This window comes from Amblyomma maculatum, chromosome 10 (assembly GCF_055883805.1).
Source record: "Amblyomma maculatum isolate TAMU_Amacu chromosome 10, ASM5588380v1, whole genome shotgun sequence".
In the NCBI taxonomy this organism is placed as follows: domain Eukaryota; kingdom Metazoa; phylum Arthropoda; class Arachnida; order Ixodida; family Ixodidae; genus Amblyomma; species Amblyomma maculatum.
In genome coordinates this window covers 51,097,734-51,123,225 of record NC_139353.1, presented here as the reverse complement: position 1 = coordinate 51,123,225, position 25,492 = coordinate 51,097,734, and the positions used below count along the sequence as shown (strand labels likewise).

The 25,492-nt window shown below is 43.8% G+C and overlaps 1 protein-coding gene across 1 annotated transcript in view; it reads left to right on the top strand.

Moving 5' to 3' along the window:
• Positions 1-6,693, top strand: part of LOC146176366 (neprilysin-1-like) — a 60,114-nt gene extending 53,421 nt beyond the window's left edge. Inside the window, exons 21-25 of the mRNA XM_084582708.1 lie at positions 1,047-1,165; positions 1,951-2,016; positions 2,085-2,195; positions 4,135-4,211; positions 6,549-6,693. Coding sequence (XP_084438834.1) covers positions 1,047-1,165; positions 1,951-2,016; positions 2,085-2,195; positions 4,135-4,211; positions 6,549-6,651 — 476 coding nt within the window. The 3' untranslated portion in view covers positions 6,652-6,693. The remainder of the gene's footprint in view (positions 1-1,046; positions 1,166-1,950; positions 2,017-2,084; positions 2,196-4,134; positions 4,212-6,548) is intronic.
• Positions 6,694-25,492: the final 18,799 nt, after the last annotated feature.

Below are 25,492 nucleotides of genomic sequence, written 5' to 3'. Positions count from 1 at the left end.
AAAGAGCCGGGCGCCGGGCCGGGGGACGCTTGTACCCAATTTTACCGGTGGGTGTCCGGCGGCGGGTTTCGAACTGACCACCTCCCGCAGCATCTGTTACGTCATCGTTTGTGTAGGCAGAAGGCAGAGCCAACGGGCCCCTGTTGAGAATCCCTAATATTGTCAGGCTACGCCCCAGTTTGACCTCCTCGATGGATTAAAAATTACGTCCATCACTGTTCCCTGCTCGAAGGCGGTCCTGCCCTTAAAACACTCGTATGGCTCGGCTAAAGCAGTCCGTTAACTTTCTATCCTAGAGGCGTCATTTCAATGAAATTGAGACCCTCGATCAATTTCATTTGCTCAGTAACCTGCGAGGCAGAAGATATAGCGCACGGAATTCTTCAGACCACGTATCGTATCCCACATATGAACTATAGGAAAATTTGAAACAGTGCTAACACACACAATCACAAAAGAAGACGAACGACGAGACAGCGCTTATGTCTTGTCATTCGTTGTATTTTGTGGTTTTGCGTGTTGGTACTGTTTCTAATTTTCCTACAGTCAAAATGAACCAACTCGCCCAAAAAGAAGTGTTATTGAGGTATCCCTCATAGTGCACAGTTTTCGAGTCGCAGATGTAAGTGGCCGAGCGTTGACCTTGTTTGCGGTACACGCTTATGTTTGGCAATGCATTGCCTTCAATACATTTTGCCCCATTCCCTCTCACACCCTAGCGAAATGACGAATTTTGGTGATAAAAGTCAAAACAAAAACGTAGTTTAGAAAATGGCCCTGCATATAAATGCATCGCAACCAGGATGCCTTTACAACGAAATAACAAATGCAGTTATTATGCATGCCACAGAATATAGTATGTAAATTCTCTGAGTTTTTATATGCTTTCTTTTATTCGAAAATTAAGCCCTCTACTAGAGTTGCAGAGTTCGGTATGCGGGGAAGGGTTTCAGGAAAACAAGTAACATGCACATCTTTAAAGTAGAGCCGGCGTTACCATCAGACATCATTGGTTATGCGCGTGATGTGGTTGTGGTATCCCACAGGGCCTTTCTACAAGGAACGCAAGTCTGTGAAAAGATCCTGGGACCGAGTCACTCAGGAGGAATTTCGGAGCCGTCAGAACTGTTTCGTCCACCAGTACGGCCAGGTCTACGGCCAGCAGGTACCATTACAGCGCGTTGCTATTGTTTTTGAGGACGCGTGATTAACTTTTTCATGTACCAGATAGAAAATAATCTCTTGAATATAGGCGAGGGGAGGGGCAACACTGAATTGGTTTTTATTACAGCTTCCTCCAGAAAGGGACCTTCCCGTTTTGCTCACAAAAAAGACTGCAGGTTGTCCCTAAAGGGTACAACAATAACAGATGCACAGATTCCATGTCACTCTCGAAAACATATCTCAGTGCTCACTGGAAGTTTCGATACCTGTCCTGTTGTGATGTAAGGTGAGGTTCTGATACCGCATCAAAGCTGGCAGCGACCCTCAATAAATTGCGCTCGTGTTTCAAGTATTCAAAAAATATTAAAAATATGACAAAATAAAAGCAAACGAAATATTTTTGATTTTATAGTTGAACATCCCACGGAAGCACGATTACTGACAACGTTTCGTGTCTTGGCTGCGTTTCTCGAAGAGTTAAAATGGAGCACATAACGTACAAAGCGGAACAGAGAGAGCATCTGCAGCTAGTTTCTTGATCAGGCAGTTGAAGCAAACAAAGAGAACATGGCTCCTTCCATATGCACTTTTCCATTTTGTGTATAAGTTGTCTAGCAGAATACAAATCTGAATAACGATTATTTCTCCGTTGTGGTTCTCAACACCATTTCCTGTATTTTTTTTTATCTGGTGACTTATTTTGTTTGCAAAGCAGTGTTGCATTAAAAGGATGCCTAGTTCTATGCATTGTTGGCAAATGTTTTCTGCAATTTTTATAATTTTCAGATAAATCCATACGCTTCGATATTTGAGAACATCCTGGATAATGCCGCTCTTCCAATCGCTTACCGGGTAAGACAACAGGCGTATGGGCACACATGGCTGCTTTGCACTTATCGCCTAATCCTGTTTCTAAGCAGGTGTTTCGGCGGTTAGTGCGCAAGAGCCGATCCATGGGTGCAAACGATTGGGTCCTCAAAGAGCTGCCCGAGGTCTCGTCTGATCGCATCTTTTTTCTGGCTTTTGCCACAGTAAGTTACATTCGCTGGCTTTCGAAGGATCATTGTAGGCTCGGGCTCCTGCGTTTATCTGGCACGCCCTTTTTGCACATGATAAAATAGTACTCCAAGCGCCTTCCCACGTCTTTTTGCGCAGTGTTTTGAACAATGCTCCGACTCCCCTCTGACTCCCTCCCCCCTCCGTTTTAAAGCCTTAGTTACTCAGTACACCCAGTACACCAGGGGAAAGGGAACTTTGTAGCCGCATTGCTTACCCGGCTACCGCAGCACTAGATCATTGCCAGTTTTTCAGCTTTTTCAGGAGAGGACAGCATGACACATAACACTACAAGCTCTGAAAATGGCATCACTCAATCGCGCTCCTAAATGTGGGCTTGCGAGAGTGGATGCCTAGCAGTGGCCGAACATGAAAGGGTGCACTTTCATCCAGACGTAGAACGAAAGCAATTTTTCTGCGCCAACAGCAGTGCGGGCAGCTCCTTCACAGAATGCAGTGTGCGGTAGAAATGAAATTACATTGCAATGTAGTATTCTCTTTTTTTTTTTTGTTTCGAAACACGCAGTTCTTCTCGAAAGAAGTTGGTTTCGCGTTTCTGGTATGCTGCTACTCTGCGTGCCATCGACTCTGATTATCTTCCTTTCCTCGAGATGGACTGCTAAAAGCAAAAAAATATTTTTCTACTTCTCTTTATTTAATTGCATGACATCAGCTAGCACTACGCATGCGCAATCTGTATAGTCGACAGGTGCAAGTCGGAGATGCAAGCGTACGCCTACCCTTTCGTACACGTTCTTAGCTCCGCTGGAGAGAGGATCACGCCTGTGGCATTTGCATGCATTTGTTTTCAAATATAGTACAGCTGAAAATCTACTGCACTTCATCGGGGATCACTGCCTCTTGTTAAAGAGAATAGATGGCTTTATTTCACTTCGGAAACGACTTATATTCGGCATTTATGCCAGCGAAAGTAGAACAAATGGCTGACTGATCAAAGTGCATGCCTACAATCGCGAGCTGAAGCGCTAAAGAATCCCCAGTAATATGTCGGGAAACAAGCGTGATCATCGGGTGCAGTGCCCGATCCGTTGGTAGAATAAACGCTCCTCGTTTTGACTTGATGCTGCTGTACTCTGCTCTGTTTTCCCACTGCTGCGTACATTAAAGAAGATATCAGTTGCTGTGTGATGCGGAGAAAGGTCAAGGTGTCCTTGCTTGCCCCCCCCCCCCCCCCCCCTCTCCGAAAAAAAAAGGAAGCAAATGTAATTACAACACCATATAGGAAATCATGACGACTCTGTGGCATCATCCAGTGTGTCGGCATCACATGCTGTACGCCGGCAGATTTGCAGTTGCAGAAGAGCTCTACACTGCTAAAACGAAGCATCGATGGTTTGACAGCGAATGTCGCTCCTGGCGGTCGCGCCGTCTCACAAACCTCAAACAGTGCTGTTTGGAACGACAGAGCATCTTGTATCTTCAATGCAGTTTGCAGGTGTACTTAATCGTATACTAATTATGCAGACGCTTTGCCTGTGCCGACTCCATGTCTTGGGTATCGTTTGCGAATACCTATTTGACCAGGATAGGAAACCAGCCATACGACGCCCCCTTTTGTGCACAGACTGACGACAGTGTGCACGCTTGCGCAAATACTTAAAAAATGCAAAACCACTCTGAATCTAGCTTGGATGCCCTGCAAAAAACGTGTTGTAAAATCATACACGATGGCGGGGACGAGGAGAATAGGAGCCACAACGCTGCCTCCAGTCGGTTTCTTGGTTCGGGTAGGGGCGCACTCATAATGGACTCACGCACATTTTGAGTAGTTTAGCAGAATAAGGAGATGTTGCTTTGAAAATTGTTTGCAGAGTGAGGTCTTGACCAGCAACCAGCCATTCTGGACAGAGTAGCCATTCTCGCCTTAATTTTGAAGGTTTGCTATTTGTCCAGATGTTCTGTGACCTGAAGCGGACCAGAGCTGTGAAGATGCAGCTCACTCATGGCCCGTTTAGCCCGTCTAATTACAGGTGAGACAAAAAGGCTTGCCATATCTCTTCCTTCTCTTAGTGACCGCATGTGAAAATATATGCAGCAGCTATTCGTTTTTCTTCGATTATTTTTTCTCTCTAAGTTTCCGATATAACGGCTGTTATCCGTGGCTGTGATTAAACTTCCATTTCTCCAGCTAGAGAAAAGCGCAGTACTTTGACCTTTGAGGGTATTCGTTGCAAATATACCGGTATCGCGATACCGGTAAGCTTACCGGTATCGCTCAAGAGGAAAGTATACAACAGTTGCATCTTGCCTGTACTCACCTATGGGGCTGAAACGTGGAGGCTAACCAAGAGAGTTCTACTTAAGTTGAGGACAACCCAGAGGGCTATGGAACGAAAAATGGTAGGGGTAACATTAAGAGATAGAAAGCGTGCAGAGTGGGTCAGAGAAATAACTCAAGTTACCGACATTCTAGTGGAAATTAAGAAGAAGAAATGGACATGGGCAGGACATGTAGTGCGAAGAGCGGATGACCGATGGTCGCTTAGGGTAACAAACTGGATTCCAAGGGAAGGAAAGCGTAGCAGGGGGAGGCAGAAAGTTAGGTGGGCGGATGAGATTAAGAAGTTCGCAGGGGTCAAGTGGATGCAGCTAGCACAGAACCGGGTTAAGTGGAGAATAATGGGAGAGGCCTTCGCCCTGCAGTGGGTATAATCAGGCTGATGATGATGATGATGATGATGTTGTAAATATGCAGGCTGCAGTAAGGGAGTATACGAAAGAAGGAGATGCTATGCCTTTAGTGACATCCTACGAGAACTTTTAATTGGCCGAGCTTTTTATGGAACGTAAAGGCAAGGCAAGGAAAAATTCATTTTGTAATGCATATAGAGAACAGCAGAAACGAGACTTAGGTTTGTTTGCCACTCGTGAGGACATCTTCCGTGATTTCTTATGAAGATGACACAAGACACTTTGCTTAACATTCAGCATTTATTAAAATGAAGATTGATACATTAAGCCTTGAAAAGGTGCCCTGGGTAGCAAACGGTGCTCAGCGGCCGCGTGACGACGGCCGGTATGGATGATAGGGGACATATTGGACGGGAGGGGGAGGATACGAAGGTTGGGAGCTGGGGTGTAACGAGGTGAGGTTATAGGGCAGATGTTATTGTGGAGACGAGAATGAGGGATATCCGGCTGAGCCCGCAACCTTTAACCTTGACGATTAAAGGAAAGCCGGGCTAGCTGCGAGTAACGGTGCAGTTCGATAAGAGAGCGGAGAGGAACAAAGATATCTGTGGCAAACAGCTTAATTATTGAGTTGGTGATTGGTTGAGACCAGCTTAGCAGTGCGGTTTTAAGGGTGTCAGTTTAGTGTAGGTGAAGGGAACTTAGGTACAAAGTAAAGGAGCTTGTTGTGGATGAGTGAATGGGGAAGTTGGTAAGCATGAGCCTCATGGCCACCCAGCGCCTAGTGACCACACGTTGCAGTATGTGTGTTACCGAGTAGCAGGCGGCGACTGAGCGGCGGAGTTATTGATAGCGTAGTTACCTTTCTCTCCACCTATTGACTGTCAGGTAACTAACTTAAGTGTAATAAGTCTATTCTGCCAAATTTCTTCGTTTAGCATTATTTACAGTGCACCACACAAAGCAATTTGTCTTTTGTCTCGACGTTTTATGGAGTAGTACAAAGAGCTGCCGGTGGCGTTTTCGGGTTGCCGTGTTGTGTCGCACATGTTCATTGCGTGTGAAAAAGAATATTAAGAGTGGATTACAAACTTATGATAGATTCAGAATAAAATATTAGTTTGATTAGGGTTGAATTGTAATGTAATGAGAAGACCACAGTCCCTACTGAGGTCATTGCCGTTTGTACCTTAGACATTGAATTTCCTGAGTATTAACATTATAGAATGACGCCACATCGATGTGGTGGTTTCTGGTCAACGAATGCGATTCGCATCAGCATGAAGCTGCCTGCGTTCAAAGCTGCATATATGTAACAGAGAATTGCCAGTGGAACTCTCGACCAATATGTTAATAGGAGTGTACATGAGCTGGTTAACTCCGTATCACTTAGTAGTCATTGCCTTCGTTTGTGAAGAACAGGTTCAGAGAAGACGCTCCACAAATGTCGCATAACCGCATTGCTATGTGGAGAATGAACGATTCAGTGTTGCACCCTTCCGGTTGCGGTAGCGGCGTTCACTCGACCTCATTGTGAACTTCCCTAAATGTAATGTTCAGGTCAATACTCGCGCTACCGTGATTTTCACCGGTCGAGCCGAGTGTTCTTCAAAGTGCTTTACTATCACACTATTTCACGTCACCAGCAATTTAGTTCCCCGTGAATTTTTTCGCAGGGTGAATGTGCCGCTGATCAACTTTCCCAAGTTCGCGCACACCTTCGGCTGCGGCCCGAATGATGGCATGGTGCGCGAGGAGCAGTGCAGCCTATGGGACTAATGAGGCCGGCTCAGACAGGCCGCCAGTGTTTGTGCGCGGCTCGCAAATGTGGATACCCTTCAACGCTCGCGTCGTGCGTCGAGCACACGGTAGAAAGTTTTATAGGTTAGCGCACAGAAATAATCTTAAATATGCTTTTGTTCGCAGTCAGCAGAAGTGCACATGGGGCGAATGTTGCCCATCTCTCATTTGGGCACAAGTCTTGCCCAAAACGAATCGCAGTATGCTTATGTTTTTGTGCTGGCTAATGAACGACACCATGTTACTTGCGACCTGACTTATAAAGCTCGTAGTAAATACCAGTTAAATTCCTTTCTAGGACTGCACCATTCTCTCCCTCATTTGCTCTTCGTTGTACACGACAGCTTTCTGCACCAGAAACCGTGGTATGTAACCGATCTGGATATAACAAATGCTCGCTATAGTAGCCCACGCTACCGTTCTGGCGGTGGATTAAACGCTCCTTTCATCTTAACCGATGAGACAGGTTCGAGCAATGTATCTTTACCTTGCGTATGAGTAAACCAGGTACCCAGAAAGTAGATATGCTCTTTTGTGATCGTCTCCGCCCTTCATTTGAAATGCTTGCGCAATAATGACCGCTATTCTCATCAGCCTGGAATCCGAAGGCCAACACGAGGAGCATCGAAGAAAATTTTATGGAAGCATGTCACCCAACAAAACAAATCTACCTCAATGCCTAGTCATAATTTCGTGTGAGCAAAAGCCCGTCTGACTACAAATAAAGAGAATGAAGGCAGTTGTGTTCCTGCTTTTCCATGTTTTTAATGTCGAGATTGAACTAAGAATAACATTACTTTCCAGATTGATAATTACTTTGCTATTTCGTGGACCACCGAAGTGTCTAATCTCTATATAATGGGAGAATCGCAAATTAGGTTCGAAGACTGGCACAACTCAAGAAAACTCGAGTGTGCTGAAAATTAAGCAGTTTCAGGCACAGCCAGCTAGATTTAGCCTTGTATACGAGTACAAATATACACGAACAGACTCTCCGAAATTGTTTCCCCAAAAGTCTTGGACCTGGCCGTATTCGTGCCGCACGTTTCGTGTCGCGCGCACTAATTTTGGTCAGAGCTGGAAAAAACAGCCCAAGCTCATCAATATCAAGGGGAGTAATTTCTTGTTTTCGAATACATTGAACGGTTCGTCTATAAAAGAAAATGTTGAGCGCACTGGAATTTGTGGTGCCTACAATACAAAGGTTAATGACAATAGGGATACGTTGTATGTCAGTGGCTACAATATTTTTGTCGCAGGCCATACTCACTCCCGTTATATGTTTTGTGGCATTGGGATCTTAAAAAAACGGCGCCGCACTGCGGCAGTGGCGTGAAGTTTCGGACTAATCAAGGTGCGGGACTGCCATGACCGCGTTGTTAGCTGCGTGTGCCGGTAGTGCCTATTTGTCTGCGAATACAAAGACGGACTAAAGAAGAATGGAGGTTTGGGCTAGTTGGCAATAAATCATGTACAAGCAGCAATGACATCTTGTGTATCTTCTCGCTCTAGTCTTTGTCCTTTAGCGCTGTTTTTTGAATATGAAGACTTACTCAGTCAATTGTGAATAAACGAATGTAAGGAAAGTATAGCAACCAGGCCATTATGTTATTAAGAAAAGGTAAAGATCTTTATTGGTGCATTTCGGTACCTCGCAGACGAAGAGATCAAATGCAAGGGCTGTTTAGCGTACGCTGATTGTTCCCATTTACAAAAATTGTCGATACTCTCCGGTATCGCAGAATAAATGTGTAATCGCAAAAGGTGGACATATTATACCCGCAGGTTAATGAATAATATTGAAATATTACGCATAAAACTTTGATTCAAAGCTTTATCGAAGGCGGTCTCAAAATTCAAGAAGGAAAATATCTACTAGGCTTAAATCAAGGTGACAACTAGTCATTTATTGATAAAACTAGTTCATTATTGCATGACATCCTGTGGTTGTCTCCATATTGTGATGACAGCCTAACTCATCAGGGCTACCACTGTGGCTCTTCCCCGAAAGTAAGCTTTGGGCGTTGCTTCTACAGGTCCCCAACAGAGACATGTCCACATCCAGGAAAGTAAGCAGTTTCTGCTTGCGAAATTGGGATGAGCGTTGCATATTGTTTCAGACTCAGTGATCTAAAATTAATTTCGTGGCATGAGCGCGCGACTTGTGCACAATCTTTCATGGCATACAGCAGAATGAAAGGAAACAATGGACTCTCAGACTCTGCCACTAAAGCTCTTTTTTTTCAGTGAGGACTGCTATTGCCGGGTCCATTTTTATGTGGCGTCGGTGCTTGCGTAACGCTTCAGCTTAGTACGTCACGCTGATTGGGCATTAGGGATTGACGTCACATACGCATGTATCAAATTATTAGGAAGAGGGCAACAGAGTGCAGCACGAAGTGAAAAATGCAATTACCTTGAGCGCCTGTTTACGTCTTGTATAAGAGAGCCAACAGCGTACATTTTGGCAGCAGACAACAAAGAGAAGCCAGCAAACGCTGTTGTTGTTGTTCTCCTCTAACTTGATGGCACATATCCACACAGGGGGATCGGCCAAGAATTGGGGTGCAGAGATATTAGATTTTGAGATGTATAACTACATCGCAAAAATAAATAGAAATAAATGCTAGGGAATAGAGAAGGAAATGTAAATATGAAAAACCAAAATAAGAAAGAGTAAATACTAACGCACGCAGTAGGAGAATACTAAGATTTATATGTACAGAATAAAAATTCAAAGCATATTACCAAGCCATACGTTTTGTTCCTATTAAGAAGTTTTGAATAACGTTAAAAACAGACTTGTGGCTATACCCAAGCATGGTGGCACCGAAGGATAAAATCTGGCTGCTCGAATTAAGACCCAGCTGTTGTAACGGCTTCTCCAAATACCGTTTTCTCATCATGGTAAAGCGGCGGCAAAATATCAAGAAATGATCTATTGTTTTCGGTTCCCCGCAGGATGCGCAGACGGGAGAAAGCGCCAAACCAGACCTGTGCATATAGAAATTTAGGGGCGGAATACGACAGCGTAGCCTGGTTAGAGAGACCTCCTTCTGCCTTGATTGACATGATTTCCTATTCCAGGAGTACTTGAGATGCAGTTGTCGTCCGATGATAAAACAGATCCAGACTGCGTGCTTAATAAGGAACGCCTACGAAATCGTGCTGTTATGTACGCTGTTGCCGGGCAACAAGGGGCAGTTCAGAGATTCTTTAGCTAGTCTATCGGCAACCTCATTGGCTGTCACATTACTGTGGCCTAGTACCCACACTGTAAGAAAACACTGTCCTTTGGTAGGGTCAGTGCATAGCACACGTGTTTTTTCCGTCTTAATGAGGGAAGCTTGGACCACTTCGCGAGGAATTTAATGCTTTTCCTTGTGGATTATTGTGTGGCGGTCGAATTGTGTTTGGCAAAGGTTACTCCCTGCCAGTGCAAGCCAAACGGTTCTGAAAAGTGTGTTTGATGCTCTCTCAGGTGCATATCATTTCACTGTTCCATTTAGCCAGTTGACTTCAAATCAATAGAAATGAGGCTTTCACAAACCGTTCTCTTTATTCTCATGGCGTCGGTATTGCTATCGATATAAGTGCTGAGTGCCCTTAGCTACAAAGAAAATAATTTTCTCTGTTCACTCCGGCATTGATTCCAATCCCGCTTGGTGATGAGATCTTATCTGGACATCATTTGGAAGAATATGTTAAAGAGCTTTCCGATAGGTTCGGTATCACATTCGTCCTCTGTTTCTCGAGCTCCACCTTATCAGACAACGCTCGCCTAAATTATTTGAGATAGCTGAAGACAAAATAATTTTCATTCTTGAGAGTTTGAACGCAAAAATGGCTATTTTCAGGGCACTTCAAGTCACGTTTCCTTTGATATCACGTCAATGAGTGCATAGTGTAGCTCAAGAGAATTCCTTACAAGTGCGCTATACGCTATCAAAAGCGCCCATTCTGGCAGAGCTTCCAATTTCAGACGCGATCATTCATGTGGCGCCTCCTTTGACAGCAAAGTAATTAGTGGTCCATTGTCTCACCTTTCTAATTTTTAGACTGAACCACGAGCTTTTCTGTTGGATGCGTTCAGGCATCTACAGGATGTTATTCATTGCAACGTAAACCGCGATGTCACACCCTGGCTTAGCATCTTGCCGGCACGATTAAATAAAACAAAAAATGATGTCAACGCAATCTGCCTTTCACATAAAAGAAGTAGGCCAGTCCTTTTCAGCTCGTATGCTCTCCGCTGATTCATGAATATGCTTTAAAGCGTCGCGCATGATAAGTAGAGCACGAGCGAAATTTTTTCACACTAATACTTAACTGTTGCGGCCTTGGATCCGTCGATCGGACGGGGCTACTTCATCGGTTTTTGAGAGAATTCTTGTGTGATGTTATCCTTGCATAATACGGCCACAGTTCAGTGAAGTATGTGTTCTTGTACATAAGCAGTTTTCTTAGCGAAATGAGCGATCACGATTTTGACAGCCCCACAGTTTGTACGACGATAAATAAATGGTTTTCTCATCCTTCTGTTAATCGTTAATTCCACAATAGAGCGATGGTAGTATCCACTTTAATCTTCATAGCATATATTTGTTTCAGTTATCGGTAAAAATCGAATACCGAGGCGCGGCCGCACCTAAGAAAAACTGACAGGGTAAGGGGCGATATTTGATTATAGGAACATTTTGATAAGATATTTGTCTTCCAGGGTTTCAACATTTTCCATTTTTGCTTCTATTGTTGCTCCTAAAATTCGGACGCCTTTCACGGGCCTAGTTAAAAAGAAATTTGACGTAATTTTGTTTCCGTAATTTGCACTCTCTCGCTGTCGTCTGTAGTCCGTGCCACTGTTTTTTGGACCATGCGCAAATCCCCTTATTGAAATTCGCCTTACTGGCATGAATGTTCGGAAACAAACCTTAAGAGAGCATGCTATAAAAGTTTTTCCGATATTAGAACAGGAATCTATTACTTTCCTAAGCGCCGTTGCTCACTGAGAGCGGTGGACGCCAGCACGCTGCGACAGACGATGATGATGATGGCGCCATATCGCGGCTTTCGACATCATCAGTGTCGGCCACGGGTCCTCTCTGAACAAAATGCCCCATATTCTAGTACAGTGAAGCTGTAGTTATGATCACGGGACTTGGCCGCCATCTTGAATATGAGAGTTACAGAGAAACGGAAGGGAAACCGGCAAACGTAAGTATCAAGATCTAAGGCTCTTAAATGTGGGACAACTACTAATGCAAAGATAGAAATTAGAATAAAAGGTCTCCCGATTCTTCTGATTGTATTGAATACCAGCATGGTCACGTAAATGGGACACACACACTAAAGCGACCTTCCAATAAGTCATGAAAATCAGTTTTATACACTGACCTCAGCCATAAACGGGTTCCCCCCCCCCCCCCCACCCCACCTCCTATCTAAAATTATCCTTTAATCACCGATTTCTTCTCAGCGCCTGAATAAAGTACAGCTAAATTTGTAGGATACCTTATCCTTACAGGTAAGGAAATAACAATTATGCCAGGAATTATTACACATCGATTGTTCAATAGCTCTCATAAAGCAAAGCATCAAAACGTTCAATGATCAGCCAAACAGATATATAGAGTTATACAAAGCTTAGAATGGGATGTGTAAAGCATCAGCGCATAAAATACCTTTCGGGATATATCAGATGTCGGCATTTTTGCCGTTGCAACCACAAATTCACGATTCTGACACAGGCCGATGTTTGTTGCCAGGAGATGTTGGTCGGGCACGGTGTGGCCGGCTCGATATTTAACGATATGCTTGCTATGTTGTAGCCTCCCCCACGGTATAACAGTGCAGAGGAGGTGGCGGTTTAGATGATTAAGGTTTGGGTGGTCCTAACACAGGCAGTGATTCGAAAGTGGCCACAGTTTCGGTATTTGTATCCACACCCTGGGTGCCCCGTTTGCAAGTCCAGTAATATAGAAGCTGACATCCATCACCTGCTGTGGGAATGTCCAGCGCTGAAGCCGACGAGGATCCGGCACCTGGTGGCAGCTAGCCTCTCCCCCCATAATCCGTAGTCATATGCCGTTTCGACGCAGGGACCGCATAATCGTTCACTCGTCGACTTCATTGCATCAACCAACCATTTTTGCATTTATTTGCCAGCATCCTTCATTCGTCACAACATTCTTTTTATGCTCTGAAGCAATAAACATGCCCCCCCCCCCCTCCCCCCCCCAAAAAAAAATAAATCCCGGGGTCTTCTGATTCTTGCCACTGGGCGACAACTAGTTTCATTTGAAAATGCCTACATGCGGAAATCCAGCGAAATGAATTGGGTAATGGAAACTTATGATAAATCCAAACTACTTTTTTTATGTGTTCAGGCTCCACAGAAAAATGTTCTTTTGGGTACCTTTTGAGGCGAAAAAATCAAGGGATTTCTGCGAACGGCGGCAGTGGTGTATTCACTGTGATTTTCATCGCTTCACATGGAGAAGAGCTACAGTAGGCCACCATTGTCACATTCTTGTCCATTCCGAGGTAGCGGATGGCAACACCCTCTCCTCTTGCTCTTTTCTTCCCTTTCCGAGAAATTGTGCAGTAACATAAAAAGGAAAACCCGACAGTAAAGTATTTTAAAATTCTCCTCTATTTTCATAAATAAAACTTATAAGCGCATGTTGAGGGCATATGGGAAGACCGGGCCAGACATGTGGGAGGGTGATATCGGAATCAGCGTGCCGTATATGAAAGGAGAGGCCGGAGTGGGCAGCGGCTGCCAAACGTGCCTCAACCGTCGCCCGCCAGCGCCATTCTCATGATTGTTTGTTCACAACGCCAACTCAAGCAGACGGCCGCCGACGCCGGATCTTCTGGGAACCGGGAATTTAAGATACAATCAGTTAAGATACAATCAACTTAAATACAGTTCTGTTAAAGGGGTCCTAAGATACAATCAGGATCTCGCGTTCACTATTTTTCTTTACTAGAGGGCCTCGCTTCCGGCGCCCTGCGAGCACTTTCTGAACCTATTTCGAATAACTGCGTATGAATTCATATCTGTAAGTATTGCATTAGACATGCTTCTTTCAATGCGCTTGCAATGCGAATGCTATTACAATAAGCTTCTGGGCATTACGCAGTTTTTTAATGAACACCTTAGATGTAACCCAGTCTAGATCAGGGAAGTCGAAGAAGTTGAATTCCACCATCGTGACCACGTACGATCGTCTCGCGATACAGAGAAAACAAAGTGCAAGCAGCGATCGTTCCTTTGACTACGCAGTAAGGCCTACTTGGACCTGAATCGTCTCCACTCCTTCTCAACGTTTTCTACTTTCGGAAATGAGTAAGCCATAGCTGCGGTCTTGTCGCTGCGGCCAGTGCTATGCCCAAGACCTCTTTTCGCACAGATTTCGTTCTTAATCTATGGCAAGGCTAACCACTACAAGAACATTTACAACAGGAGACGACCACCTAGCTACGGCCTGTGGAAGGGATGCGAGCCAGTGCGTTACGAATAGGTACTCCCGGATTGCTAGAAGCACACATCAAGAAAGACTTCGAGTTTTTCTCGGTTTATGCCGCGTATTCTGTTATACTAACAGTAACAATGGTTGTTTAATAATGCCTAATGCATTTGCTATTTTAAATTTGGTATTGCATAGCTGAGCTCGGGCGATATCACTCACATTGGTTGGTCTAAAGTTGTATGATAAAGCGGTATTTCTCATATGCCGGTAGGCTGTCTAAAGTCTTTTTTTAAAGTTCTGTGCATAAAATGTGCTCGAATAATGAATTTAGGCGTTTCACGTCGATAGTGATTATTTTACACTGACATAGATTTCTATGTTCGGCCATGGTCATAAATTACCCCCCCCCCCAAAAAAAAAGTAAATAAATAAAAAAAAACATATAGCAGCTGCAATTTTGAGTTCAATGCGAACTTCGAGTCTTCATAAATTTACTTAACACAGAAAACCAAATGTGTACAACCCTCACTGATTCTGCTTTGTGTACCTTCACAGAGCGTATTCTTTTGTTTTTGTCCGTTTATTGCACAACGCGCATATCTTATTTCTCATTATAATAATAGATCTAAGACATTTCTTTGCATCATCTTTGAATAGTTAGATATCAAGAAAACGTGGTTCAGTCAACCTGAGCCCTGTTTTCATAGTGGTGATTCTCTATTAGGAAATTGTAACTGTTCTATAAAACGAAGACACTCCGACAAACACGAACAGGCTGTGCTCTGTTTATTTTTATCGGTGTGCCGTCGTTTGTTAGTTCAGTACTCGTTTTTCTCTCGTGAGGCCTCACAAAATTGCCTACACTGCTGACCTAGTTTTCAAAATATTTTCAGTTGCTAAAAATAGGTAGCTTTGCATACGGCGGGCCTCAAAAGATGCTCTAAAATCATGCCTTTCTTCCAAGGCACTGAAGTATTATATTTTTTTTTTCAGTATAAAGTAACTAATTGAGAATAACACAAGAATGACTGGCTTTGTTGGAGATCCAGACTAACTGGCGAGATATACCACTTATAAACTACAAGCCTATCAAGTGCCAGATTCAGCTTTTGCTGCGGCTTTAGTGAACGATCTAGACGCATTAATAGATTAATTTCCTCACTGTGACCAATTTTACTGCCTCAATAAAAGTCTTTAAGAGGTTCTGGATCGAAAAGACCATTATAGAGGCCAACGCAAGTTTAATTAGTTCCGCTTTGAGTAAAGGTTCCTTCAAGTGCACCAGATTGCATGTATTGCGAAATGATGTTCAGTCATGTTTTCAACAGGCCAAATTTTTTTTGCTGAGCATAGAATAGTGCGGTGACGAATTTCAGTTCAAGGATCCGACAAATGGAAATTATACTGATTATCGTGCACAGGATGATGCAGTAGACATCTGCTATTTTAGAACCAATTTCACAGTATTCCAAGTTAGGACTTGATTTTAAGGTGACTATTACTAAGAACGCTTGGTTGTTAGAAACCAACATCCTACGTAAAACGCATAGAACGCTAACAGTGAACGCCTGTCCAGGTTCCGATTTTCTGGAAAGAATCATCTCACGTGACTCAGTGGAGTAAAAAGGAAAAGTGTGTTGATGAATTCTGACTTGACACATTGCTATTTTTGCAGCTGATGTCGGTTTGACGAGTGCGTCTCTTTACGGTAAGTGATAAATTGCAGCGTTCTGGTCTTTCACACTGATAAAGAAATCTCTTCCTTAATGCCTTACTTCTCTTGCTGCTTGCAGGTTCTTCGGAGCAAACAACAAAAGGTAGGTACTATATCATGACGCCCGCTGTCAGCCGTATTAGTAATTTTGGGCTCCTTGGAGTCAAGCACAGCTACTAAGCATTTGCCTCTCAAAGTTAGCAGCAGGTTGCTGCCAGGTTTGAGCAATGTGTGATTTAAGCTTCCATGACTCTTACAATGGCTTGTAGAGGAGAGTTAACTCGAACAGCGGTGTGATAGTGGGATGCAAATTACGGGCGGTTTGCCGTGGCTAGGGAAAACGAGAATCAGGGAAGCTAGCACCTTGATGTTCATTTGTCTCGCGTCGCACATTTTTGTTATCAAATAAGCATAATTTACTGCACTATGTGAAAGATAACCGACATAGATATAAAACCCTGCATGTACCAAGACGTACGAACATGTCTGCATGGACGGGGAGTGGTTTGTCTAATTATGAACCAAGGGCCGTTGTGTTAGATTCCCATCTCAAAAAACCAGCCCTGGTGGCTAGTGGCTGTGAATTCGGCCACGGCTTTACGCAAGAAGCCAATGTGAACTGTCACCACCTAGAGCGTAAGGGCAGTGCATCCACTTCGTTTCCAGTAGTGAATGTCAAAGCATCATCAATATGCTTTGACGTTATAAAGCATCAGCAATATAATGCTTCAGCATATAAAACGGCTGGCACGGGTGAATAAAGTGACCAGGATTAACCTCGTGGCTCGACGCAGATTGCAGCGTTCGTAGCTTCATTTGCTAGCCATTTATCGGCCATCGGCAGTCTTGACATCGGTTGCTATGGTGTACTTGACTTGTCAATAGCGATGGTGACACGCACATATTAGCGTGTCGCATGATCGTCGTTGATGTGCCAGCCTGGATGCTCCAGGCTTGAAACTGAAGTTAAATGACGGATTGCACTATTTATTGCAATTAACGCATTAAAAACATGTAACCTGATTCACAGTAGGAGTTGCAGTTCGGATGTTCTCGGTGTGTAGCCGTGTGCCGACAGCAGCATTGTTTTGAGATTAGGTTGCTCGAGAAGGACTTGAAATTGGAATTTAAGTTCGTGAGATTTCTATTTTACGCAAAGAAGATTAAAGTAAATTTAACGTTGTTATCTTTTCTAGCAGCCAACATTCTGATCGATAAATTTGAGTAAGGTATTCAGAAATACAATGCCAGTTACAGCCTTATTGATTCAATAATTGTATTTCACGAGTATATCACAAAAACAATAATTACAATACAGCTGCAACACACACACACACACACACACACGCACGCACACACACACACACACACATACACGCACACACACACACACACACACACACACACACACACACACACACACACACACGCACACACACACACACACACACCCACACACACACACACACACACACACACACACACACACACACACACACACACACACACACACACACACACACACACACACACGCACACGCACACGCACACGCACACGCACACGCACACGCACACGCACACGCACACACACGCACACACACACACACACACACACACACACGCACGCACGCACACGCACACAGAGTGAGCGCATAGTGTGAACATTATATGGCGCTTCAAACGGGATTCCAAGGGAAGGAAAGCATAGCAGGGGGCGGCAGAAAATTAGGTGGGCGGACGAGGTTAAGAAGTTCGCAGGGGTCAAGTGGATGCAGCTAGCACAGAACCGGGCTAATTGGAGAAGTATGAAAGAGGCCTTCGCCCTGCAGTGGGTATAGTCAGGCTGCTGATGATGATGATGTGTGTGTGTGCGCAAGGTTCCTAGATAAATGTAGGCAAGGTTTTCAAAAATATTGTGAGCGACAGCTGCTCAGAGTCACCTATGCTAATCTGCAGTATTTCTTCTTTAACTAAGGTTAAATAATTAATAAAGAATATTTCGGTATATTTAAAATATTGCCTGAAGAGAAAAAGCGTCAATACAAAACTTGTAGATCTCGGAAAAAGGCTCGCTACGTTGTTTACATCGCCCTATGTCTTACTGTGCTCTATTTATAGGCCTTCTAAAAAAATGCTGTCACGTGGCTAGCTGTTACTTTAAATCATTCGCCAAGTGCGTACAAACAGCTTCCTCGTTGAGAGCACGGTCTAGAAAAGCGGATTTTGTTATCTCGGTAACGCGTCAGGGCTTTAAAGTGACGGTGGTATTAGGAGAAAGTTTTTTTTTTCTATTACGCCTGGCGACGTTTTGGGCTGGCAATAAAATCACTTGACGTAAATGGTGGTTTGATGGAAACAACGTAACTAGCAGTTTTTCGAGATCTACACATTTTAGCTTACTGGTTACTGGTTACAGCTTATTGGTTACTGCCGTGATGTGTACATTTTTTTTTTCATTTTTTCAGTTTTTTTCATTTGAAACAGGAGCGTTTTGTAGTTTTGTAATATTAATACACAAAGATTCACTATCTCATACCAAGCAGTGAGAACAAAAAAAAAAAGCTGAGCAAAGGAAATTATGGCAGTGAAATGCTGCCCAGCAAGTGTGGCCTGGTTACTCTTATATCCTCTTGCTTCGATAACACTAATTATCAGTAGTATATCAGGTTTCTCTAAGGCGTGGTATTAAAACACTCTCTAATTATTTGGCAGATCGTGCTGGAGGGTAAGTATGAAGCCCATTTGGAATTTGTGCTGCACTGATGAAAGAAAATATTGCAGTAAGTTCGTTACGAAAAGTCACTCAACTGATTTCGCGGTCGCAAGCATCCATAACGTTTTAAAGCCGATCGATCAACGCACGCGGTCTTCGTTAAAGGGCACTCGATGGTGGCGTCGTTATTTTATGGTAATATACTGTTATGAGGCGTTCCCGAGTGGTAAGAGTCTGAGTTCAGCATCAGGAGCACTTCCGGAAGACCAAAACACACAAACACAACAGCTCCAGCTTCAGTATCGGTTATGCTTCCGATGCCATAGCACGCTCCGACGCCGCCCGAAACATTGCTATGAGTCGCCTCAGGGCTTCCAGACGGCCAAAACACATCGTTACGACAATCACCATCGAGATGTAAGCTATCCGCCTGTCTCTCTCGTCCTTTTTTAGCTCCTGGCTCGCCGTGTGGGCTGTGGAAAATACTCATGTCCCGTTACGTGGGCCTCTACGGTGTCTTGGAGCAACGTATTGATGTGATGTGCAAGATCACGCCCCTGTGTCACACGCCAGACGTCACTGCCCCACCTACACAAACTCTTCAAGTCGCTCGTCTGAAACCGTACTACTCCCGCCCATCGGTTTAGCAAGCACTGGGACCATGCTTGCCCCGCGGAAGGGGGGGGGGGGGGGTCTACGGTGTGTAGCCGAGATGTGATGTCGGAAGATGACGAGAATGTTTTGAACACTGGGTCAGCCGACGACGACACTGAAGCTTCAGCTGTTGCGTTTGTGTGCTATGGTGTTTCGGAGGTGCTCCTGACGTTGAATTCAGACTTACCGGTCAAGAAATCCCCTTAACAATACGTGCCAGCTGTTGTATACTTAACCCTGGGCGATACTAGTGCAAACCAACCACGGAAGACGCAGCGGCGGGGGGGGGGGGGGGGGGAGGGGGGGTAAGCATATTTGTTCACCAGGTAGGTTCGTTGCATTGTTGCAGAAGGTGTCAGCAGTTATGTGCTCTGCGTAGAAATAGTTCCGTGACTTATGATTCGATAGATTCGGCGGAAGGCTGTTAGGACTTATGACTGCCCTATATGCAAATTCGCAAAGAAATGCTAGTTCAATCAGTGGCTTAGAGTTATGACGTACATCACAAATAAGCCAACATCCAGTTCGTCAAAAAGGTTAGGAGATTGTTTATATTTCTATCACTACGAAGCAATAAGTAAACATGAGATAATTGCATAAGTAGTAGAAACACAACCGCATGATGCCGGTGGGACACGAAACCACGTCATCGGCCATCGCCGTACTTCAGTGGTCGAGCACCAGACGCAAAATTCGGAGGTCGTGGGTTTGGATAATACTGATGCGTCTGGCAACTTTTTCTTCTAGTTTCTAATCAGGTATCTCCTCGTTTAAGTATTACTGCACAATAATGCAAAAAAAAAAGTTCGGCTCTGACAGTGGTTCTTAGCCTTGGATGTGTCATGAGCCCTCGTGAACCAGTTGAAGTAGTGCGGGAGTCTTTGAGACCGTAGGAAGGAATGGGAGGGGGGAGGGGGAGACGGAGCTATTGTGCGTACTGCTGCCGCCGTTTCCGCAGCAGCTCGTCGCCGATTTGGGATTCAGTCAGAGCTAATAAGGGCTCTAAAAACGCGCAATTGATAAGCCAGCATGCCACGGCTTGCAGAGGAGGTGGGGAGGAGGCCACACGTCGGTGCCGGTATGCATGCCGCTGGAAGGGATTCGAATCCTCCTAAAACCGCACCCACTCATAGATATCTGAGACGCTTTGCAATGCAGCCCCGTCTAGCAAACGGCACACATTCTTTGTCGAAATAAGTAGTAGTGATAGTAATAGGGGTGATATTAAGTAAAATGTTTTTCCTTTACTGCAACGAAGCAGTCTTAAGTGCACCACTGGGATTTCGCACTTGCGTTTATGCGAAAATACCAATTCATGACGAAAGCTGCAAAATGCTGCCTGTATAGCAGCAGCATGGCAACAGTCTAACAAAACAAAACAACAAAGCAGCCGGAGCGGAACTAAACCCAGACTTTTTTCGTATGAAACTGGCACAGAAACTCGTAACTGTCACCGCTTTTTTATGGCACTAAAATTTACACCTCGGTAATACTACTGACATTACTGGCACATTCTAGCGCTTTGCATTGCACCTTGTCGCCTTGATCAACTTTCATCTGTGGACAACGTGTACCAACAAACTGCTATCGCATTGTCCTCTCTGTGCGTTGAAGGGGATGGATGGTGCGGCTAGGTCACTTGACCAACCCTTAAAAGTTGTGTGGCCAGCAGCCAAACATGACTGCACATTTCGAAAACTGAAGTTAAAAACGATTTAACCTACATTATAAATCAATTTCGCACACAATCATTTTTACTCAATCCCGAAATTTCGGTGGACAATGCCAAAATTAGATCGGAAAGCCCCTGCATGCTGATGGACAGTCGAAATTTGTACTATTCCACATAATACTGCGTTTATCGGTGGAGTCAAACCGTTTCTGTTTTTGGTGACACAATTGGGCCACATGTTTACCTGCCCGATGCCAGTCACCAGAAAGGGGGAGAAAGACTGCGTACGTTCTTTAAAACATAGAAAAAACAAGCTGAAAGAGTGACGTGGCACGCCTGCCTATTAGCCTCCAGATGATGGGACGTGCTTGCTAATGTTTTCTGTTTTATTCATCGTAACTAAACTGGCACGCATTTATCAATGTAAACTGTAGCATAAAGCAGTAGTTTAGGGTAGTTTACATGAGTAGATGGCGATGTAAACGATGATGTCACTTTTACCTAAGATTTATCTGTCAGTGACGAAAAATGCTAGTCGATCAACTGATACCCTTGCATTCTGGTCAATTGGAAAGAGTAACTAACGAGTGACTGAAAAGTGACCTGACTCAAGGATGATGGAGTAGTACACATGTCATTTCGATCGCCTGCAGTTTCTTAACATGTAAATATTTCGTGCAGTACTTGGGAGCCTTGCCTTTTAGCTTATTGAATATACAGGTGCCTGCATCTCGCCCTCGCAATCAACAAGTCAAGCGCCCTATCTTAGCTATGACATGATAGTGCGCTCTAGTTTCTTGGTCATGACTTTATGCTGTCATTTTCAAGCTCTGACCAACGATTACATAAACAAAGCGGCCCCAAACTTTATGATTTCAATGCCACTTCTCATTAGTGTTTCTCAAATATCCCAGCGAGACTGCCTTAGCAAGCTTCATAGTTTCGGGCCAGTAATTAGGCCAATCTATAATCGTATCAAAAAAAGGTACACTAGAAAAAAGCAAAGTGCTACTGGTACAAGCGAAATCTGTCAGCATTGGTCATCACGGGAGGAAATTTTAGAGAACCTTATATGTTAGTTCTTCATTGAGATGGATTGATTTGTTCCAGAAACAAAACATCGAGCTCTAAAGTGATTGCAACAGCTGTCGCGTGTGTCACGAAACCTTTTATTGTCTTGACCTGCATAGTCGATAGAAACCACTTATAAAAGCAGCCGTAATAACTATCTGTTTTTGGTATGCAGATTTTCGTCGAAAACTCGGATATGTGTTCGCATGTGTATGAGTACAACCGTACTCGTTCTGTTTCTCTCTACACTGGGTGTGTTTCTTTACGGTAAGTGCCTCTCGAGCCTCGTGTTTATTCTACTAAGAAAATCATTCTGACCTCGAATGAATGACAGCTTTCCATAGCATGAAACGTTTCTGCAATCATTACTCAATGAAGCTTCAGAGGCGAACACTCGTGATGCCGCATATTAAAACGCGTCTCAGTGGAAACTAGTGAGTGCCAAAGGATTGACATGTTTTATTCAGGAAATAAGCGTTAGATTATAAAAACCATTGATTTAAGCGAGGGGAGAATCACAAACATCACAATGAAAGCAGAATATGTCGAATGTATGAGAAGCCAGTAGCTATTTGAACCAAATCAAGTATGTGACATTGTTTGTTCCCTTATATCGGTGTTGACCTAGTGGAGAAGCCCTGCATTTATACGAATAATTCCTGAAACCACAACTGTTTTGAAAAGATTTATTTCGCGATGATGTATTTTAAAGTAGGGCATTATTTTAGAATAAAGAATCGTTAGATTCATACAACCATATGCAAAGTTTATTTTTCAAAGCTTTTCTTCAAGGAGGTAAAACAATCATTTAAAGCCCCCGCATTGGAACTAGCAGCCAGACGTTTTGCCGATGTGTTCCGTTCTTTTCTCATCCGGTTTTATCTTAGGTTTAAATAAAATTCGCTAGAACACATTATCACACAATGCGATTTTGGTCCCGCGGTTGCAAGAAAAGATCAGCCTAGCTGTGCACACCATTCGATCACTGCACCATCACCACTGCCGAACATGTTGCATGTTTAAACTGGTAGACTCGCGTGCTATACTTGGCTTGTTATTTCCATTAACATCCATCCACGCATGCTCAATCTAGAACACAGCACTACCACATTGCCCTCATAATCCCGCTAAGCAGCCCAAACTTTTTGTAATGCCCTAGATTCCCATCCATTTCGCTAATATTTTTCTGAAGACTGCTCGAGCTTGAAAGCGGAGCCTCGAATCGAAGTAAAACCCAACTTACTAGCGCACCTAGGGAGTAGTTTCCTAACCACGCCAAGTATTTCATTATTTGTTTTAAATTGAAGGTTGGTCACATGCTGTGTTTGGACAGCAACCAATCCCTTCTAGATGATGGTCTACGATTGTCTGCTAAGTCAGTTACAACGGCGGCGTCCAACCTTATCAGTGTGCTCCTTCCTCTAGTATGAGAGTCTGTTTGCTGGTAACAACATATCGGTCAAGCCTTTTCGGCAGAAGAACTGTCATACCCGAAGCCCTCCGTTTTGTTGTGGGAGAAAACTGCAAGGAAAATGCTGGCCTCGTCCGGACTATTAAGAGAGAAGGGGAACACTGTAGGTCTAAAAATGGCCGAGAACTATGCATCAGTTGAACGAGAAAGTCATTCCCAACAATCATCTTGCTGTACAAACTTGGCCAACCAACCGTATGAAGACATTCAAGCAAGGCGATCACTAGTCCTAAATTTTAAAGTTTGATTTCCTTTTCATTGCACTAGGCACCTTGCCTTTAATCGATGCTTCCTAGTGGTGCAAACAGTTAGGAAAACCGTGAGAATTGTCGCGTTAGAAACATGCCCAAAATGCTACCTATTTTCATGAACATGTCAACAGCGTATTCCGGACCGATGAGCCGACATCTGCGCTAACGATGTATTATAAGGTTATAAGGGTATTACAAAAAGTTAGGTGGGCGGATGAGGTTTAGATCGCAGGGGTCAAGTGGATGCAGCTAGCACAGAACCGGGTTAATTGGAGAAATATGGGAGAGGCCTTCGTCCTGCAGTGGGTATAGTCAGGCTGATGATGATGATGATGAAACGCGTTGTAGTGCTTATAACGAGCTTTATTCATGTGCATGCCTATCTAAGTTAAAAATTTCTGCTTTTTATTTCTGTTAATTTTATGGAGAGCGGGAGTGTAATTCAAGACTGACGTATTCTGCGACACTGATTGGTCCGTCATAAGACATCCATGCACTCATACCAGCTGCTTTCCAATGGCTTGTTCGACGCGTGAGGTGAAAGGTTGAAAGACTCAAACGTTGTATTGTTACTATTTGACGCCGTCTAACGTCAGCGTTAAGGTGAATGCTTTTTATGCCCATTTCAGTTTATTCTGAGGCTAACGCCCCTCCTATGCTATAATCAGAATGCGGGAATAACCGTTAATCTATTAATGTAATACCCGTGTATGCTTCGTTCTCTAGAATATCCGACGTCGCTGTTGTGAGCGCTGGGAACGAAATCTGATGAGTGTTGCTAATGAGACATGCATGACTCATGAGTCAGGTGACTCGGAGGATCGAGGCACGTCATGTGACCACGTGAATTTGACAAAGTTATCAGGAGCTGACAACTTTGACGGCTAGTTTGAGATGGCTGGGCGAGATGGGTATCGAAATCATGGGTCTTTCGAATTTGATTAAAAAACTCTACTGTTCGGCTTAGTTGTTCAGGCTTGGTTGTGCCAATTTTACGGTTTGGTTATACCAAATTCTTCACTTGATTATACCAGGGCTTTGGTTCCATTGTCTTTGCTCTTGTACGCACTGCTGTTGCTTACTCCCAGGTGAACCCTCAAAATTCATTTTCGACAATGAGGAAATAGACATTGAGCGTGATTCATTTCCTTTACTGCACTGTGCTTTTCATTCGAACAAAACCCTTCGAAATATTTTTGTTGTATCCGGTCCCATGATTTTGTTTATATTGCCTGTATACATTCCAGAAGCAGCAGAAGAATCAACTGGCTCTCCCGATACCACTAAACGACAGGACGAAATCCAGGCGCCATCGGTGAGTAGGTCTTCTTTAATCTTAGCATAATGAGGCGTTTAATGATTTCTTGAAATTATTTCACGACATTAGTGCATTTATCCCCCGTGCCGCATTTCTAATACCTTAAGCATACTCAGAGAAAACATTAAACAAAGTGTAAAATATTATTCGATATAGGAAGCTAATTTTACTAAACGGTCCAAACAGATAGTTTGCCTGTTTTGTAAAAAAAGCGCAGAACAAAACTGCGACAAAGGAAGAACTTAAACTCGAGGAGTATGAAAAGAAATTTATTGCTTAACTCGCGGAAATAAATAACACATAATCAAACATCAGAAGACGTAAAATATACAAGAATCCGATGCATTTCCTAGCATGTGTTGATGGCGAAAATGTCGCGGTGTGTCTTTACAACTTAAATTGATAGTTCTTTTTCTGCTGCGGTTACCAAGGTATGGCTAGCGCATGCAATCACCCCCTCCCCCCCCCCCCCCTTCAACCT